This window comes from Drosophila rhopaloa, unplaced genomic scaffold, assembly GCF_018152115.1.
Source record: "Drosophila rhopaloa isolate 14029-0021.01 unplaced genomic scaffold, ASM1815211v1 contig_115, whole genome shotgun sequence".
Classification (NCBI taxonomy): Eukaryota; Metazoa; Arthropoda; class Insecta; order Diptera; family Drosophilidae; genus Drosophila; species Drosophila rhopaloa.
The window spans coordinates 13,077,239-13,096,798 of NW_025334990.1; the positions used below are offsets into that span (position 1 = coordinate 13,077,239).

Here is a 19,560-nt window from a genome sequence, read left to right on the forward strand (position 1 = left end):
AATAAAACCCAGCAACCCAACCCAACCCCACCCACATTTGTCGAAGTTTAGATAACGTTGCGCATCATTTGGCGCCCAGGCTTGACTGCTTACTTTGCCACGATGTGGTGCGCCTTTGCTTGTCAAATGGTTTTGTATAGATTTCCCCCACAGCCTTCCCATTTCCCCCCGGTTTTTCCTTACTTTTTTTTCTCCGTGCACATCTATATGCCAGGGGTTTTTGTGACAGCTTGTTAGACGTATCCTGGCAGTTGCAGGAAAAAGCGGAACAGCAATGGCTCGAACTGAATGGAGTATTGTGTCCTGACGGCGATGAATGTAAGCGATTTATTTTATGATTTATTGCGTATACTTATTGTGTATGCTGTCCAAGGATTCACTATACCCACATACACACACACATTTATCGGTGCTTCATTGTTAACACTTGCAAATCGCCCGGGCTTTGCAGATTTTCCTTTTCCGCAGGAGCAGCATTTAAAAATTTCAATTCAATCAAGTGTCAAATTAGTGCGGATTCTTAATTTAAGCAGCCATTCCACGTCAAGTCCTTCTTTTGTTCTTTTTATGTGTTTTTCTTCCTTTTTATTTTGTAACCCTGCTCTGTTCATAAATAAAACATGCGGCTGCCACTCAATTAGGGCGTAAGTCCGGGTCCGGTTTTTGGGTACTGAAACGGATTCGGATTCGGATGCGGATTCGGACCCCAGTCCAAATGACAAGCCAGGACTTACAAATCAAAAAATGTATAAAACATGCAATTTGTTTGCCAAAAGTCATGCGTAAAGTGGTCCCTTTTCAGGCCCCTTTTTCGGGTTCCCAGGATGCGGACTTACATAGTCCTTCCACTTCAAAATGAAACTGTTGCTGTTAGCCTTAGTGTTAGTGTTATTGTTACCTAAGCCTTGGCAAAAGTTGGCAAATGAAGTGCCGAAAGTGACTTGTCTAGACAAAAGTGAAACCCATGCAAAGTTAGCAGCATTTTGTCTTGCTTTGACTCACTCAACCTGGGTGTGATGTTATTTCGATATGGTATCCATCACAACCTCCTTGAGTGAGCGATAGCAGGACAGAGTATCCACGAAACTAACTGGCAACCATCGAAATTATCGAAAAAATAAGAAGAAATCAAAGAGAGAGAATAAAAGAAATTTGGTAATCATAATCAATTTTAAAAGTGGTCTTAAATATTGAAACAACTCATGTCTTTAAATATTCCCTTAAACGTATACATAATTATAAAACGACATCTACTATATCAACATAACATTGCTTGTTTGTTTATCCAAACATTTTTATTTCGTTAAAATAAGTGAATTAAATTTATAAGAGAAGCCAACCACGCGGGCTTTAAACTTAGTCAAAGAATTTGAAAAAACAACTAAGAAATTCTGAGGCCGCGGGCGAAATTCAGCAGCATGTCAATTTAATAATGCTTAATGGCAAGAATCATTTTGGGCAATAAATTCATAAGTGCATATGGCATTCGCAGGAGGAGGCATGCCATTTGATATCGCCGAGCTCCGGAACTCGAAGGCTTCTCCTGCTGCTGTCCTCCACTCCTGGATTTCCTTCTCCGGTGGGAAAATTTGTGTATGGGGGGATGGGATGGCATACTCCGGGCAGCTTCTTGTGGCAAATATTTACTTTTTGGGGCCTTTGGCATCCCGCATGTGTCGGTCGTCGGTCGTCAGTCTGGTTGTGTGCTCTCTATGAGAAAATAACATTTGCAATTTTAAGCACTTGAGACTTGTCACTGGGAAGTGGCTTGGATATATTTTGTATATATACATACGTTTGGAGACTCTGTCAATTTCCAACATCTCTGGCTAATGGCAAATTTCCATTTATTACTCTCTCGTACTTTTTTTCGTTATTACTCCTGTGGCTAAATTGCGATTATTTATTAATTAAATTTGTTATGACAACACAAGATGCAAAGTCATTTGTTTTCCTCGTTGCGTGTGGGTTTTTTGTGGCTTTCGGCCAAAATCTGAGGGGGGAAAACCACGTAAAACCCAGCCGGACAGTCTGTCCGGGCTATTATTTCAAGACAAAGCCGGTTGGTTGGCCTGCTTTTAAGCTATTTTATTGAGTTTTCCCCTCCCCCACTCGGTGTCAAAACCCTTTTTGGCCCACACACACACACACATTGCATAACAAAGGCTTACATTTTTAATGTTGAGCAGACGGTTAAGCATAATTATGTTTGTCGATGGGACGGAGTAGAGATTTTGCGACCCCAAAACAGGTGAACAAAAGTAAAAGAGCTAACCCCGAAATTCTGGGCAGGCTTTAAGGCCTTGGAAAAGTTTCTCTGTCGGCTTTAAATTAACCCCGATTCAGTGGCTCTTTGGCTGTAAATACCCGGGGTAAACCAACTTGAGCTCGACACTTATGAGACATGCTCCTGCCACTTTGCACTTTCGGGTAAAATTCTAGCCGGCAGCACTTTGCCAGCTCGTGTCGAAGTGCGTCCAGCTGAGCTTTTGGTTATTTATGAGAAACCTCGCAACGAGAGTTATGTAATTGACTCGAAGTATCCTCTGTATATTAGAAATTTAAAGACGGAACAAAGTTTTCGCTCGACGACAAGGAAAAATTTCCAAAATGGAAGATTTCTTATTTTCCAAGCGTTTTAATTTGTGCGAAATTAAGCAAAAAATAAACTCATTTTGCTGGCTGCAGCAGCAGCAGCATCACAAACATGGGGAAACTTTTTCGATAGCTGTCTGACAACAAAGCGAATATCTAAAAAAAAAAAAAAAAAAAAAACTGGAAAAACTTTCAGCGGAAGTTGATGGCAGGAAAACTCGAGTAAAATGTGCACGAAATTGTCTCTGCGCGGAAGAAAAATCTATGCGATTGAGGAGAAATTGCAAAATTCAATGCCCGCAGCCGTTGTCTGAGCCTCCGGCCTTTTCCATTACGGCATCTTCATTCCGGGTACGGGTACGGGTAGGGCTACGACCACGCCCCCCACCACCTGACCGCCTTCGCTATTTTGGCCATGACTTAGTGCCGACTTCATGCAAAGCTTTCCCGACTGCCGACGGTGATTTAGTTGTTAGCCTGCGGACAAACATTTCATGGCTCGATGTGCTCAATTCAATCAATTGCCATCGACAGACGGCAGACTGCGAGGATACCTCTTATCCTGGCCTCTCCTGTCCCGGTGCAATTTTAATCAAAATTCGCATGTATGTGCCCCCTTTTATATATTGCCACCACGACTGGCTTCAGTTGTCACGGGTTGGCGTAATGGCGACATCGCAGGAGATGAACAGGAAAATCTGGCCAAGGATTTGCCTGCGGTGATAATATGAAAGGCTTGGAAACAGGCTTAGCCTTTTGATTACCGCACTTGATATTTAGCCAAGTCGGGCAATACAAATTTATTTTACCATCAGCAAAATCAAGTTATTTTGCATCCCGAAACACTTTAGTGACTGCAATTTTAGGATTTTCCTGAATTCTCTTTAAAATGCCGAAAAACACAGTAAAACAGCAATGAGATGAAAATGCATTTACTAATTATTAGTGTTAAGCTGCGAGTTTGTTTACTTTATTAAGCTTATTTTATTAATATCTCAGTTCAATAGAATCCTAAAAATTAGAAGCAACGTTTTCTATTAAGTTACAATATATAACATTATTTTACATTGAGAAATTTTGCATTAAGAATGTTTCGCTTTTATATAAGCTACATTAAGTGTAATTTAAGGTTTTGAAAAACGATTTATTATTTATAAATAGAGACTTCTGGGTCAGGAATGGCATTTACAATGCCTAAAGAATTAGTTTTAAAAACATTCGGCTGTTGGTAGCCAAGAACTGATTGTTGGCCAGCACGAAGGTCCCGCAGCAAACGCAGCCAAATGATTTTCTTTTGTTATTCACAGGCCATAGAGAGTGAGCTCCCATCCATTTGGCTAATTGTTCAGTTTGTTTTACGTGTAAGGCTACAAATTGGCTGAAGCACACGTTTTCCCAGATGACCAGGTAGTGGTACCCCCCGCTCGAAACCGGAGTGCACGTTCCGCTTTTCCGTACTCACCCCGGTGAAGCCCCGGAAAAGCCCGGAAAACGTCCTGCCGCCCGTCGGGTTCATAATAATTTAAATGCTGGGCACACAGAGTGACATGGCAAAGACAAACAGAGGTCAAGCTGCGTCAGTGGGGCTGTTGCAACTGCAAATGGCTACGTGACCGGATGCACTGCAGCGGTTTGCATTTAAATCCAAAGGCGGCAGCAACAGAATTAGCACGACAAAGGGTCGCCAGTCGCCAGTCGGAGTTGTAGTCGTAGTCGCAGTCGTATTCGGAGTGTTGCAACAAACGGGGGATTAGACAGTCGGTGGCAAACGGGGGACGGCTTGAGTTAATTTACCCTGGCAAGCAACAAGCTCTGCGCAAACAGCAAACGACAAACGGTCTCTAGTTCCATTGCCATACCCATTCCCATGGCCAATCCCACTCCCATTCCCATTCCAAATCCGAAACCCAAAAGGCTTGGGCCCAACAGATCAACAGCCGAGCAAACAAATGGCGTTGCAATTGAGCACGTTTTTGTCGAGCGATGGAAATGAACTGCGACACGGTGATTCAGTTTGGCCAACGGCAGAAGTTGGACATACAGTCGAAATAGCAGTCAGAGTCAGAGTCAGAGTTCGGGTTTAAGTTTTAGCCTGTCCAAAGGTCCCTTGTCCATGTGGCAGGTCAAGTGGCATGCGGCAGTTGACGCTACGTGCGCCCAAAGATGTTTTCGCAGGATGTGTGTGCCCTAAGTAAGCTGGTTTCCAAGAGATGAGTGCAAGCTGAACTTCGCTGAGCCCTTGGATTCCCTTCTAATAAAAAATCAAGAAGAAATAAAGACACTTTCAAAAGAAAGTTTCGCATCTTAGACTTCCCAACATCTTACAAATAGTATTTAAAGGTATATAAAGATAATTGACAGTCAATTTCAATGCAAGAAATAATAAAGAATAATGCAGATAAAATCTATAGTAGGAATTATAATAATTGTAAAATTTAAATAAATCAACATTTAAATATCGTGATTTTCTAATGCTTAGGATGTAAGTTATTTAACTTTCATTTGTTTAGCATTATTGAGAACTTTTAATAGTCAAAATATAGAAGATAATACAAAAACTCATCAAATTAAAAAATATTTGTATATGTATCAATAAATTGAATTCACATTTTTGAACCATACAGATAAGGCAATCTACCTGCAATGTAAGAAATAAATAAAAGACATTTGTTAGCCCCTTTTGTTTATTAACTTTGACAGTTCTGAGTTTCTCGTTCCCTCACCAATATCTATTGGAAGGCAAGCAATCTGCATGTGCCTTGGCTTAATGGCTCGAAAAAATGTAATTGAAAACGAAGCAGTTTGGCAAAGAGAAGGGACAACAAGGCTGTGCCTTTTAAGTGAACCGATCACTCTGGCTGCAAGTGGCTAAATGCCTCAATGCATATTGAAGGACAACACGCACCTAGAGAATCCTGGCCAAGAGAAGATGGGCAAAAAGTCAAATCAGGGGAAAAGCGAAAAAATAGCCTGGCAAATTGGGAAGAAGAAAGCATACGGCAGAAAGGCAAGCAAGAGGTCCTGGGTAAACCGCAAACAAGGATCAACTTTCGGCCCTGTATTTTTTCTACGTTAGTTAACAGCAACAGACGGGTCCGGGGTCCGGTGTTCGGCATAAAAGAAACATAACTAATTTGCATAAAATGCGGAAACACGGCAGCAGCACACAGATATCCCAGTTTGCCTCGAACGGAACGAAGGGAGGTGAAAACTTTGCTGACGGAAATCGGGCAAAGTCGCCAGTGGAGAGTTGTCCCCAAAAGCCAAACCCGCTGCGGTTTCCTTCCATTCGAGTTACCAGGTACGGTTCCGTACTTTGTGTGTGTGTTTGCCAAACTTTGCGCTGAATTTACAAAATACTAAACTAAGTGAAAACCACCAAAGTCCGGCCCGCCCATGTCTTTAAGTGAGCGAAACTTTTAGCATGACAAAGTGAAAGTGGAGTGTGTGGGTGGGTGAAAGTTGGCACTGGCCACCATATTAGCGGTTTGCAAAATATTCCATGATAAGACAAAGACACAGGGCCTACAAGACATGCACAGGAAAAAAAGGGGACTCTATATCTAATATTTTATATCACCAGAAACCAAATAATACATATAATTTGAAAATTATTTTTAAATCATAATATCCAATTACAATATAGATATCATGTTCAAAATGTAATGAAAAATCGTCAGAATGATCATGGTATTATGTACATTTTCGTACTGTGTGCGTGTGGGAAACTTTCTCTGGCGCTTGGGATTATGCAAAAGAGGGAATCCTTACAAAGTGGAATATCTTAGCATGCTGATATCATGTTTCTCCTTCTTCCTTTGCAGCCGGGTCAACCAGACGATGCCCAATGCCGACAAAATCCGCGAGAATGTGAAGCGAGCCCTGGGCGTTTGGGAGAACAACTCGAAGCTGACTTTCCGCGAGGTCTACAGTGACCAGGCCGACATACAGATACTCTTTGCACGGTGCGTATACTCAACAATCTACGGGGGGGATTGGGGATGCATGGTTACTCGAGCACGGTAGGTGGGGAGATCATAAAAAGCGAGTCTTTAGTGCCATAAACAAACGCACATAAAATTGCACTTAAAACCAGGCGAACGATAAATAAGCCGAGTATTAAATCCATGGAACGACGGCGATGATGAAATGCCACCGATGACAAAGTCGATGGGCATGTGAAGAGCTCTAAACTCCGTTCGAATCAAAGAGTTTATGTCGGAGCTGCTTGTTTTTAGATAAGCTGTGAATATGATTTCCCCCTGGCCATGCTCGTAATTCTCGGAAAACACAGGACTAATCCTGGCTCTCTGGCCATTTCCTTTTTCCAGGCTCGGCCATGGCGATGGCTATAAATTCGATGGACCTGGTCAGGTGCTGGCCCACGCCTTCTATCCCGGCGACGACCGAGGCGGAGATGCCCACTTCGATGCGGACGAGACCTGGAACTTCGATGGCAATTCCGAGGATCATCGCGGTGGGTATGGGGATGGTCTGGGTGCAGTTCATCAACGCAGTTAGCCATGCCACATAATTGCGTTCAACTTTTGAAGTGAATTAATTGCATTAGATTGCATTAGGGTTTCGCGGCGCAGTGTGGTCTGTGGCGTTTTTGGGTATACACTCGGGGAAAAAAGGATGCACCAAAAGCATAAAGGACCTTGAAAACTGATCAGCTTAAAAATCTCTACATATAAAGGAATATTTTTAGGAATTCAGAAATAAAAACATTTATAAGAGGGCCTTTCTTCTTTTAAATATTATTTTTTAGATGTTACAAAAAATTTAAATAATAACCAAATCTGCAAATAAAATGGTGAATTAAAAGTTCAATAGATTTAATAAAAGGAAAACAAATTTAAATAGATTTAATCATATGAAGAAAAAAACAATAAACTGATTGCCAAACGAAACAAAAAATAGTTGAGAATTATACAAAGAATTATTAGAATTATAGATATATTTTTTTTCGTATTATTGTCAACTATTTTTTGTTACATTTGGCAATCAGTATATTGTTTTGTTCTTCATATTACTGCCATAAATATTATATAAATTTTCTGTAAGTGTAGGGCGTGCAAAAGCGAAACCACACGCATACAAAATCAATAAATGCTACATACGTTGCGGTGGGGAATGAGTCGGGATGGGAAGAAGGCCAAATCCGGAACCCAGGAGCAAATGGGAGAGGAGACTTTGACTGGCGACGCGATGCCTGCAGCCGGCCGCTGGCGTTTTGTAATTTAGCACAATAAATCGTCAGTCCAGACCCCGAAAACCCCCAAGAAACACACAGACCCCAGAACAGTGCTTCGGCATTTTTAATGGTTTTTAATGCCAATAAAAAATTGTCAGCATGACGCGTGACGTTGGCAGCCATTTTAAAATGTTGCAAGCGTCGCCATTTTTATGCCACTTACAATGTCGTCAAGGCGACGAACCCATCTTAACCCCCCTCCCCTACCCCTGCCATCGTTTTTGGACCGCCATTAACCAGTCAGCGTATTTATGTTGCATTCCGTGTCCTGTCGTTGCAGGAACCAATTTTCTGAGCGTGGCCATGCACGAACTGGGTCATTCGCTGGGTCTGAGCCATTCCTCGAACGAGAGTGCGGTCATGTTTCCCTGGTACCAGAACATTGAGCTGGATGGCAACCTGCCCGACGACGATCGACTTGGCATCCAGGAGTTGTACGGCTCGAAGGAGAAGACTTGGGGGCCCTACAGGCCTCGCACCACGCCCTCGACCACAACCACCACGACCACGACCATGCGCCCGTTACGCTTTTACCCAGAGAAACCTGTCTACAGACCCCGGCAAAATCCCACCAGTAATCCCAATAAGGAACGCGATCGCGAAAGGGAGCGTCAGGAGCAGGAGCTGGAGCGGAGGCGTCAGGATGAGGAGAACCGTCAGCGGCAGGAGTGGCAGGAGCAGGAGAATCGTCGGCAGGAACAGGAGCGGAAGATCCATTGGGAGAGGAAGCAACAGCAGCTGGAGCGGGAGCGACAGGAGTGGGATCGTCAGGAGAGGGATCGTCAGGAGAGGGAGCGTAAGATTCGAGAGCGAAATAGGATCCGCCAACCAGTAACTACCCGAACCATAACCACCCCGAGACCCACTACCCGGCCAAATCCCACTGGAGGACACAGGCACAACCACCTCAAGCCACGTCAACTCAAGCCGGACACCTGCATGACCTACTACGATGCCATTTCGATGATTCGCGGCGAACTGTTCATTTTCCGGGGACCGGTAAGTTTTTAAACCCAACAATATCCATATCAAATGATAACCCATCCCTATACAGTACCTTTGGCGAATCGGAAGCAATGGCTTGTATCCGGGTTATCCCACGGAGACCAGAAGGCACTGGGCTGCTCTACCCGTAAACCTCACCAAGGTGGATGCGGTATATGAAAAAAAGGGGCAGATTGTGTTTTTCATTGGTAAGTAAACAAAGTTTTTTCAGTTCCCATTTTAATTTAATTTTAATTTAAACTGACTAGATATTTATTATTCAAAACTTTAAATTTTCTATATGTTTTGGAGTGAACAAAATGTTTTTATGTTTAAACGAGTCTTTATAATCCTTTTTTACTTTCACAAACTGATAAAATGTTGATTAAGACAAATTTCCACACTTAACAATTATTTTTCTATTCCCCCCGCAGGTAGAGAGTATTATGTGTTCAACTCGGTGACTCTGGCTCCTGGCTACCCGAAACCACTGGCCAGCCTGGGTCTGCCGCCCATTCTGACCCACATAGACGCCTCCTTCGTTTGGGGCCACAACAATCGGACCTACCTGACCAGCGGCACTCTCTACTGGCGCATCGATGAGTACACGGGTCAGGTGGAGCTGGATTATCCAAGGGACATGAGCATCTGGTCGGGAGTGGGCTACAACATCGACGCGGCCTTCCAGTACACCGATCGCAAGACGTACTTCTTCAAGAACCTGGGCTACTGGGAGTTCAACGACGACCGCATGACAGTGGCCCACGCCAGGGCCAAATTGTCGTCGCGGAAATGGATGCGGTGCGCCCGGAGTATCAACGAGGTGGACGATGAGCAACGATGGACTGCGTCCTTGGTTTCGGGGGAGAACGAGGGCGATGACAGCGAGGAGACGGGGAGGAGCGGAGCCCCCAAGCAGGCGATCCGCCTCTTCCTGCTCCCGATCCTCCTGTTCGCCGCCACCTTCTGGCGGAGTTAAGATTGGATGGATGGTTTAGGCTATGCGATCTCTAGCATTAAGAAACACGGTTCGCCTCGTATTTAACATAACGAAAAAGATTTTTGTAAACTGCAAGTAAGGAAATATGAAGATCTGTTCTGGCTTTAGTTTTCCCAAAATTCTTTTCGATATGTAAACACTTAACAATAGTATTAAACTATGTGCAATCTGCTTAACTGCAAAATTTATTTTAGTTTAAATGTAGGCCTAGTGAGCTTTACAAATCCCATTGAAAATCCAGCTATTTCTACTCGTCGAAAATGTTTAAAAATTGTATAAACCAGAGCAGATCTATTAGTATCTATATGGCAGAGCGCAACTGTGTGACAGTCTGGCACTGAAATGCCCCCAAAGACGACACCGAGCGGCCTTTCCTTAGATTTAACACAAATAAATCAACAACCAAGTGAGAGTCGCAGTTAGATGAACGAATCTAGGACTCGCCACTGGCTGATTTTTTTCATGGACACTTGCCAATTGTGCACACTGGCGCCATCTATTGGACAGATAGCAGGGCTGTTTTACCAGATATATATACCATATACATATATAAGTAATATATAAACGATTATACCATAGCGATTAGCATATTTGAATGTGGGAATAAAAAACGTTTTAAGTACATACAGGTAGCATCGAAATTCCAATGTCGAAATTCGAAACCACAACTGCCTTATAAATAAGTATAGTATTGCTTTTTATTATACCATATACATACATAAGATAAATACACAAGATTATACCATAACTATTGGTATATTTAAGAGTGGGAATAAATAACATTTTAAGTACATACAGGTAGCGCCGAAATTCCAATGTTGAAATTCGAAACCACAACTGCCTTATAAATAAGTATAGCATTGCTTTTAACTGTCAAGCAGAAGTTTACCGTCTGCTACGCATTTCTTGTTTTGATGACCATTCTAATTATTTATATATAAATGTGATATTATCATAAATTCAGCGCGATTGTTAACGAAAGATAAACTCAGCAAAAACAAACATCTTAAACTTGAGTTAGTTTTTAGTTGAATTTACATAAGATACTTAAGCTGCAAACTATCTTTTTATATACATTTTTACAGAAACGAAATTAAATAAATAAATAAAAAAAAATTTCGTCGCAAAAAAAATAAATTGGTTTTCTTATTTCTTGACATTTTGAGGTTAATACATGTATATGCACATGGTGATCTGGTTAGGATATTAGCAAACTTTCATTGATATTGATCACATTTTAAGGAGGGATTCAAAGGGCAAACCGTTATCTAATTACGAACAAAATAAACCATTTTTATTAATAAAGCTGAGGGATTGCCCAAAAAACCCCTAACAACATATCCACCCACCAAAATTAAACGACCCTGATGTACACTCATTTCACATTACCATGATGACGGAGCAATAATTGAAACAAAAAATGGGAGCCCTCTCCGATATAAACTTGTCGTTTACGTATTATCGTAAAACAGAAATAAACAAATGTATCATTAGCGATAATATTGTTATCTTCACATATAGACAAGTCTGAAGGAAATCTGAAAAGTTAGTGTGCTGATAAAAATGCCGGGTAACAGGTGAAAGTTTTGTACGCTGTTCAATGCATCAAATATCGAATATTACATTCTAAATGGGGCATGTCCATTCAAATGGCCACATCCTGTCGGTTAATTTTTGTAACATCGCTATCTGGAGCAGAGTTGATCCTCACCGATCGTTGTGGTATTGTAATGATTACATCGCTGCTAATGGCCTCCAATGACTTTATCTTATCGCCGTGCATTAGCTGCCGTTTGACACAAGGTGTTAATTTGGTGTAACAGTCACCAGCTGGTCGGTTGGGCCGAAATGGGTTTAATGAGAGATCTCTCGGTCGATTCCACCTGGGTATCGGTGCTCGACTGTCATCAGTTTATGCGTCACCACGTCTCACAGCCGTGACGTTTACCATAGTTCCTCGATTCCACCGTTCTCCATGTAGTCCCGTCCCCAGAACCATACCCAAAATCGGCAATTCCACGGCGACTCGGTGACAGTCGCGCGCCCACAGTCAAAGTCAGCGGTTCAACACTCGATTTTCGCGAGGAGGCGGCATATATCACGTATAATATATAATATACATATAGCTACATTCATATGCATATATGTATATAGTACAGCTAATATTAAATTAAAGACAATTGTGAGTAGAGGTCGCGACAGCGCACGGTTGCTTTTGATCCCGGTGCAAGACAACCTGATATCTGGGTTTACGAGCACTTGAAAACCGATTGGTGTTCGCGGTATCTTTCGTTGCCATCAAGGCGGTGTGTTCTTGATTTCCGATAGTGCGTAAGCCCGCAAGTTAAGTACTATTTAATCTATTCGGCTCTGACTAATCCAGATAGTTTAAATTTTGTTTAGGCACAATCAATTTTAATCTTTGACAAGATCAGTGAATCCCACTGATAAGCTATATCTTATAGATTACAATTCTGTTTCCTTATCCATGTTTGTTATTCAATATTTATGACTGTAATTTAACCGGTATTTTGCAAACATGTGTATCATCGCATTAGCTGATAATCTATTCTGATAAGGTGATTTTTATATGTGTTCTTGCGACTTAAGTTTGTCTTTAAAGAGTCTAGTGAATTAATCGTTCTTTTATGGTTGTGACCAACTGGGAATATCTGCTTAAGTGGCAGCAATGTTAATCTAATCGCAAACAAGGCCCAAACCTTTGTCGAACATCAGTGCCGAAGAACTTTTGGCCATATGGCATGGGTACTATCTAATCAAGCCACCAAAGACACCAGTTACTGTCATAACTAAGCGGAAATTGGGGCCAAAAGCAACCGGTTGACTAATCGCACCTGGAAAAATTTCAATAAATCAAACCTATGCTTTGCATCGAGCAGGTGGTGATAAGGAGAGCCTAGTCGAAAGTAGCCATGTCAGACGACCATTCGAATTCCATACGCAGCCTGAGTCCGGAGTTGGCCAAAAAGGCGCAGGATGAACTGGGAGAGGTGCCAGAAAGGATCGATGAGGATATCGAAACGCTGCGCACTTGGATCTCCAAGCAGCCGCATCTGAAGGCTAGGCAGGATGCCCAGTTCCTGGTCGCCTTCCTGCGAGGCTGCAAATACAGTTTGGAGAAGACCAAGCTAAAGTTGGACAACTTCTATGCGATGAGGGGAGCGGTGCCGGAGCTCTACAAGAATCGCATTGTGGGTGAGAAGCAATTGAGCATATTGGAAACAGGGTGAGTTCTAATAGCGGTTACTACCCGGGATATCTATTAATGATTCCTTTAATTTTACAGCTGCCTTCTCCGATTGCCGCAGCCTTTAAAAGCAGATGGTCCTCGCATCCACATCTCCCGCTATGGTCAGTACGACTCCAAGAAGTACTCCATTGCCGAAGTCGTCCAGGTGAACACCATGATCGGTGAGATTCAGATACGCGAGGACGATAATGCCATGATATCGGGCTTTTTGGAGATCATCGATATGAAGGGCGTTGGGGCAGGTCACTTATTCCAGTTCGACGCAGTGCTGGTGAAGAAACTAGCCGTTCTGGGAGATAAGGCCTATCCCTACAGGCCCAAAGGTTTCCACTTCGTCAATGCCCCCGCCGCTGCCGAGAGGTTTATGTCTATTGCCAAGAGTCTGATGAGTGAAAAGATACGAAAAAGGGTGAGTTTTCAGTATACATCAAGCAATAAGAATAATATAACTAGCTTTGACCTCCTAGTTCCACATACACTCCAAACTGGAGAGCCTCTACAAGTATGTGCCCAAGGAGTGTCTGCCAGCCGAGTACGGTGGCAGCAATGGAACAATCCAAGATGTTGTCAGCACATGGAGGACAAAGCTCTTAGAATACAAACCTTTCTTCGAGGAGGAGGAGTCCTTTGGCACAAACGAGAAGCTGAGGCGAGGACAGCCTGTTAATGCCGAATCCCTCTTTGGCATCGAAGGCTCCTTCAGAAAACTGGATATCGACTAATCTAGGAACTTTACATAGCAAATAGTCATTTTTAATCTTTAACTTTGTACAAATACAGACAAAATGAACCGAAAGAACAATATCAATTACAACGAAAACGGAAGCTAGTTTTAATACCCTTGAAAATTGATGACAGCGAGCACTGCGCGATATGGTGAAGAATCAGACGGAAATCCGGAGATTCCGAAAAATCAACTTTTATTTCGGTTTTTTGATCAAAACCCTGGGAAAAATGGTTTGCTGTTAGAATGTCATACATCGTTGAATTCGTTATAAAATTTCCAACCGAGTGGCATTCACAGCTCAAAATTTTAATTTTGGTCGATTTTTCGCAAAAATGGATGATGTAAACCCTTATCAAAAATGCCGAAAACCGGAGATCCGGAAAAAAGCACTTTTATTTCGGTTTTTTGATCAAAAACCTGGGAAATAATTAATGGTCACATATTGGAATGCCATACCTCGTTGAAATCGTTATAAAATTTCCAAACGAGTGGCATTCACAGCTCAACATTTTCATTTTGGTCGATTTTTCGCCAAAATGGATGATGTAACCCCTTATCAAAAATGCCGAAAACCGGAGATCCGGAAAAGAGCACTTTTATTTCGGTTTTTTGATCAAAAACCTGGGAAATAATGGTCACATATTGGAATGCCATACCTCGTTGAAATCGTTATAAAATTTCCAATCGAGTGGCATTCACAGCTCAACATTTTCATTTTGGTCGATTTTTCGCCAAAATGGATGATGTAACCCCTTATCAAAAATGCCGAAAACCGGAGATCCGGAAAAGAGCACTTTTATTTCGGTTTTTTGATCAAAAACCTGGGAAATAATGGTCACATATTGGAATGCCATACCTCGTTGAAATCGTTATAAAATTTCCAATCGAGTGGCATTCACAGCTCAACATTTTCATTTTGGTCGATTTTTCGCCAAAATGGATGATGTAACCCCTTATCAAAAATGCCGAAAACCGGAGATCCGGAAAAGTGCACTTTTATTTCGGTTTTTTGATCAAAAACCTGGGAAATAATGGTCACATATTGGAATGCCATACCTCGTTGAAATCGTTATAAAATTTCCAATCGAGTGGCATTCACAGCTCAACATTTTCATTTTGGTCGATTTTTCGCCAAAATGGATGATGTAACCCCTTATCAAAAATGCCGAAAACCGGAGATCCGGAAAAGAGCACTTTTATTTCGGTTTTTTGATCAAAAACCTGGGAAATAATGGTCACATATTGGAATGCCATACCTCGTTGAAATCGTTATAAAATTTCCAATCGAGTGGCATTCACAGCTCAACATTTTCATTTTGGTCGATTTTTCGCCAAAATGGATGATGTAACCCCTTATCAAAAATGCCGAAAACCGGAGATCCGGAAAAGAGCACTTTTATTTCGGTTTTTTGATCAAAAACCTGGGAAATAATGGTCACATATTGGAATGCCATACCTCGTTGAAATCGTTATAAAATTTCCAATCGAGTGGCATTCACAGCTCAACATTTTCATTTTGGTCGATTTTTCGCCAAAAATGCCGAAAACCGGAGATCCGGAAAAGAGCACTTTTATTTCGGTTTTTTGATCAAAAACCTGGGAAATAATGGTCACATATTGGAATGCCATACCTCGTTGAAATCGTTATAAAATTTCCAATCGAGTGGCATTCACAGCTCAACATTTTCATTTTGGTCGATTTTTCGCCAAAATGGATGATGACCCCTTATCAAAAATGCCGAAAACCGGAGATCTGGAAAAGAGCACTTTTATTTCGGTTTTTTGATCAAAAACCTGGGAAATAATGGTCACATGTTGGAATGCCATACCTTGTTGAAATCGTTATAAAATTTCCAAACGAGTGGCATTCACAGCTCAAAATTTTCATTTCGGTCGATTTTTCGCCAAAATGGATGATGACCCCTTATCAAAAATGCCGAAAACCGGAGATCCGGAAAAGAGCACTTTTATTTCGGTTTTTTGATCAAAAACCTGGGAAATAATGGTCACATATTGGAATGCCATACCTCGTTGAAATCGTTATAAAATTTCCAATCGAGTGGCATTCACAGCTCAACATTTTCATTTTGGTCGATTTTTCGCCAAAAATGCCGAAAACCGGAGATCCGGAAAAGAGCACTTTTATTTCGGTTTTTTGATCAAAAACCTGGGAAATAATGGTCACATATTGGAATGCCATACCTCGTTGAAATCGTTATAAAATTTCCAATCGAGTGGCATTCACAGCTCAACATTTTCATTTTGGTCGATTTTTCGGAAAAATGGATGATGTAACCCCTTATCAAAAATGGCGAAAACCGGAGATCCGGAAAAACCCACTTTTATTTTTATTTTTTTTATCAAAACTCTGGGAAATAATGGTCACATGTTGGAATGTCATACCTCGTTGAATTCGTTATAAAATTTCCAATCGAGTGGCATTCTCAGCTAAAAAATTTTGTTTTGGCCCAGTTTTAGCAAAAAAGGCAATGTAACCCCTTATAAACAAAATTACGAAATCCGGAGATCCGGAAAAATCAACTTTTATTTCGGTTTTTTGTTTAACACACTGGGGAATAATTGTCTAATGTTGAAATATCACACCTCGTTGAATTCGTTACAAAATGTACAATCAATGGTCATTTACCGCAAAAAAATGTAATGCATCAATTTCTTAATATCGTCCTCAGCCCCACAATATCTTTCAAAGAGTTACAAATTTCTGAACAAAAATAGGGTAAACAAGAGAGAACGCTATAGTCGGGTGCCCCGACTATCAGATACCCGTTACTCAAGTAAAGAGAGTGCGAGGGAGATGGAGATAGAAACTTTGATCACGCATAACTTTTTAATGAATGGTCTGATTTGAAAAATTTCTTCAACATTTCGATAGGTATTGATAAACACAATAAAACTGCATTTTTACTTTTCCGAAATATTTAAATTTTTAAAATCGTATATAAGCGATTGTGGGCGTTAAAGGGGGCGTGGCACATTTTTGAAACAAACTTGCGCTGCGTAGGAACTCCTAGAATCTGCATGCAAAATGTCAATCTTCTAGCTTTTATAGTTTCCGAGATCTCAGCGTTCATACGGACAGACAGACAGACAGACAGACGGACAGACAGACGGACAGACGGACAGACGGACAGACGGACAGACGGACATGGCTATATCGACTCGGCTAGTGACCCTGATCAAGAATATATATACTTTATAGGGTCGGAAACGCTTCCTTCTAGCTGTTACATACTTTTGCACGAATACAATATACCCTTTTACTCTACGAGTAACGGGTATAAAAATTGTAATATGAACATATAAGGTGGTCAAGAAAATGGGTAGCTCATTTAAACTCTTTAAAAGTAATCAAGTCTTTACAGTTTTGCAATAGTCGCCTGCTTCGCTTTGAGGTTGATAAATGATAATCCCTCGTCGTGGTAGGGACTTGTGGCTTCTTTGACACGATCCAACCACTTGGCCACCTTTGGGAACTTCTTCTCATCCACTTTGTATTGGCATATCTCTGAAATGAATTTAAATGATGAAAAGACAGCTTAAAGAAAATCCAGTTTACTAGAACGCACTCAGTTGATTGATTTCCGAAGCGCCCAGGAGATCAGCCACCGTCAGATTCTGTCCGACAAGAAAGTCCTTCTCCAGCCAGAGGAGCTCCAGCAGACCCAGATTGGTTTCCACGCCCTCAACTAACTGTTGAATCTTTTCTGGTGTGGGTTTAGGTGCCAGCCCATTGATAGGAAACAGCCAGGCATCGCGGAAGAACAAGGAGCAGGCCAGTCGGATATTGAGGTGTTGCCACTCCAGGAACTCGTCCACTCGGGCACGGGCCTCCAATGATTTCGGGTAAAGCTTTTCGTCGAACTGACCTTTGTCAGCGAGATAACTAAAGGGGGCAATGTACGACGTCAATAAAAGAAGTAATCCCAAGAATGTGGATCCCTCACCGTATAATGGCTATCGTTTCGGCCAAATGGAAGTCACCATCCACTATAGCCGGCACCTTCTGAAAGCGATTGATCTTCTTGTACTCATCGGTCAATTGCTCTACTGAAGAAATAATAAATTAGCCGGCGAAGCGTAAACGATTTACTTTTACTTACATTTTCGGAGGGCAATGGGGCAATATTCAATAGGCTTATTGCCCAATTTTAGAGCCATCCAGAGTCCACGGGATGTCGGGGACAACAAATCGTAATAGAATCTAATTGACTTGGACATGGCGGTCAATTGCTCTGTGCTTCAATCCAAACTAATAAACAACAGCCGGCGACTATAGAAATCGCCCCCCGCTGAGAAAAGTGAGTATAAACAAAGCTCTGGTCCAAAGATCAATAGCGCCACCTTGCAGCACTGGTTAGAACATTATGGTTGTCCCGCTCTTGGGGGTATATTTAAAGAGTGGTCTTTAGGAACTCCAAATATAAACTTGTATATAAAAATTTTCATATAAGATATTCGTATAAATCCCTATAATAAACACAAACAGGTTATATCTTAACAGGGCAAGTTTAAAAATAATTTACTAACATTTCAGTTCAATATTTTAATTTTGCAATTGTTTTAACATTAAGAGTGTTGCCAACGTATAATAGAAAACACTAAACACAAATCAAGGCACAAATTGCTTACAGTGATGTCTTTAAGATATAATAAATGCAATAAAAACAAAGAGAGTCCTAAAAATAATAGAGAAATTAAATTTTGGCAGTGGCAGTCTTTTTCGAGACCTTATACAGGAAACTATGGGCCTCATCGTGGTAGGGATTAGTGGTCTCTCGGACGCGTTCCAACCACTTGGCCACTTTGGGGAATTGCTTCTCATTCACATTGTACTGGCAAAGCTCTTGAATAGAGTAAACACAATTTTTATTTAATCATACGATTCGGGTTTTTAGGTAAAGACTTACTCATTTGATTGATTTCCGAAGCTCCAAAGATATCCGCCACCGTGAGTTTATCTCCAATCAGGAAGTCCTTCTCCAGCCAGATGCGTTCCAAAAGGCCCAAATTAACTTCCACATCCTTAATTAGCTTTTTAACAGTCTCGGGTTTTGGGGCAGGAGCCATTCCTTTTCCCGGAAGAAGCCAGACCTGGCGAAAGAACGTCCCAAAGACTAGACGAGCATTAAAGTGCTGCCACTCTAGGAATTCATCCACACGGGCACGATCCTCCACGGACTTGGGATACAGCTGCTCACTGAAGACTCCCTTGTCCGCAAGATAACTGAAACATATCACATATATAGTACACGATTATCCAGGGATTGAAGAAGAATACTTACCGCACGATGGAGACACTTTCTCCCAGCTGAAATTTACCATCCACGATGGCCGGCACCTTTTGGAAACGATTGATATTCCGGTACTCATCGGTCAATTGTTCCTCTGAAATAAATAATTTATCAGCCGGCTTTAGAATCAACTTGTTTATGTTTGTTCTTACGTTTTCGCAGGGCAACCGGGCAATCTTCAAAGGGAGTCTTGCTCAATTTCATTCCAATCCATAGGGCGCGGGATGGCTGCGACAGAAAATCATAATAGTACTTAATTGCCTTTGACATTTTGACTTTTTTTGTTTTGTCAGCTCAACTAGAATAATAAGGTAAACACAAAAATAATTCAGTCCAGAGCAGATGGTTTGTCAAACAGCTTGGAGAAAAAAGCTTTATATCGGTCCAAAGTTCAAATTGGTCGGTTTTCAACAC

At 41.5% G+C, this 19,560-nt stretch overlaps 3 protein-coding genes across 5 annotated transcripts in view; 2 read left to right on the forward strand and 1 right to left on the reverse strand.

Annotated features, from left to right (window-relative positions):
• Nucleotides 1-10,957, forward strand: part of LOC108040838 (matrix metalloproteinase-2) — a 79,109-nt gene extending 68,152 nt beyond the window's left edge. For both annotated transcript variants that reach the window (XM_017118468.2, XM_044461862.1), the window contains 5 exons: nucleotides 6,420-6,560; nucleotides 6,927-7,072; nucleotides 8,133-8,851; nucleotides 8,907-9,045; nucleotides 9,271-10,957. In XM_017118468.2, coding sequence (XP_016973957.1) covers nucleotides 6,420-6,560; nucleotides 6,927-7,072; nucleotides 8,133-8,851; nucleotides 8,907-9,045; nucleotides 9,271-9,815 — 1,690 coding nt within the window. In that variant the 3' untranslated portion in view covers nucleotides 9,816-10,957. The remainder of the gene's footprint in view (nucleotides 1-6,419; nucleotides 6,561-6,926; nucleotides 7,073-8,132; nucleotides 8,852-8,906; nucleotides 9,046-9,270) is intronic.
• Nucleotides 10,958-11,847: 890 nt separating this feature from the next.
• Nucleotides 11,848-13,927, forward strand: LOC108040828 (retinol-binding protein pinta). 2 transcript variants are annotated; one of them, XM_017118459.2, is made up of 4 exons: nucleotides 11,848-12,018; nucleotides 12,737-13,083; nucleotides 13,144-13,516; nucleotides 13,575-13,927. In XM_017118459.2, exons 2-4 carry the CDS (start codon nucleotides 12,770-12,772, stop codon nucleotides 13,827-13,829), a joined length of 942 nt encoding a protein of 313 aa, XP_016973948.1. In that variant the 5' UTR covers nucleotides 11,848-12,018; nucleotides 12,737-12,769; the 3' UTR covers nucleotides 13,830-13,927. The 2 variants fall into 2 exon arrangements, with proteins under 2 accessions (XP_016973948.1, XP_044315841.1); XM_044459906.1 differs by lacking the exon at nucleotides 11,848-12,018 and adding an exon at nucleotides 12,053-12,180.
• A 3,173-nt stretch (nucleotides 13,928-17,100) lies between these two features.
• On the reverse strand, nucleotides 17,101-19,523 carry LOC108040833 (glutathione S-transferase T2). Its single transcript, XM_017118464.2, has 8 exons — nucleotides 19,299-19,523; nucleotides 19,138-19,240; nucleotides 18,763-19,079; nucleotides 18,554-18,698; nucleotides 17,956-18,092; nucleotides 17,800-17,902; nucleotides 17,422-17,738; nucleotides 17,101-17,360 (listed from the first exon to the last, which is right to left on the reverse strand). Exons 1-8 carry the CDS (start codon nucleotides 19,414-19,416, stop codon nucleotides 17,212-17,214), a joined length of 1,389 nt encoding a protein of 462 aa, XP_016973953.2. The 5' UTR covers nucleotides 19,417-19,523; the 3' UTR covers nucleotides 17,101-17,211.
• Between the last annotated feature and the right edge of the window lie 37 nt (nucleotides 19,524-19,560).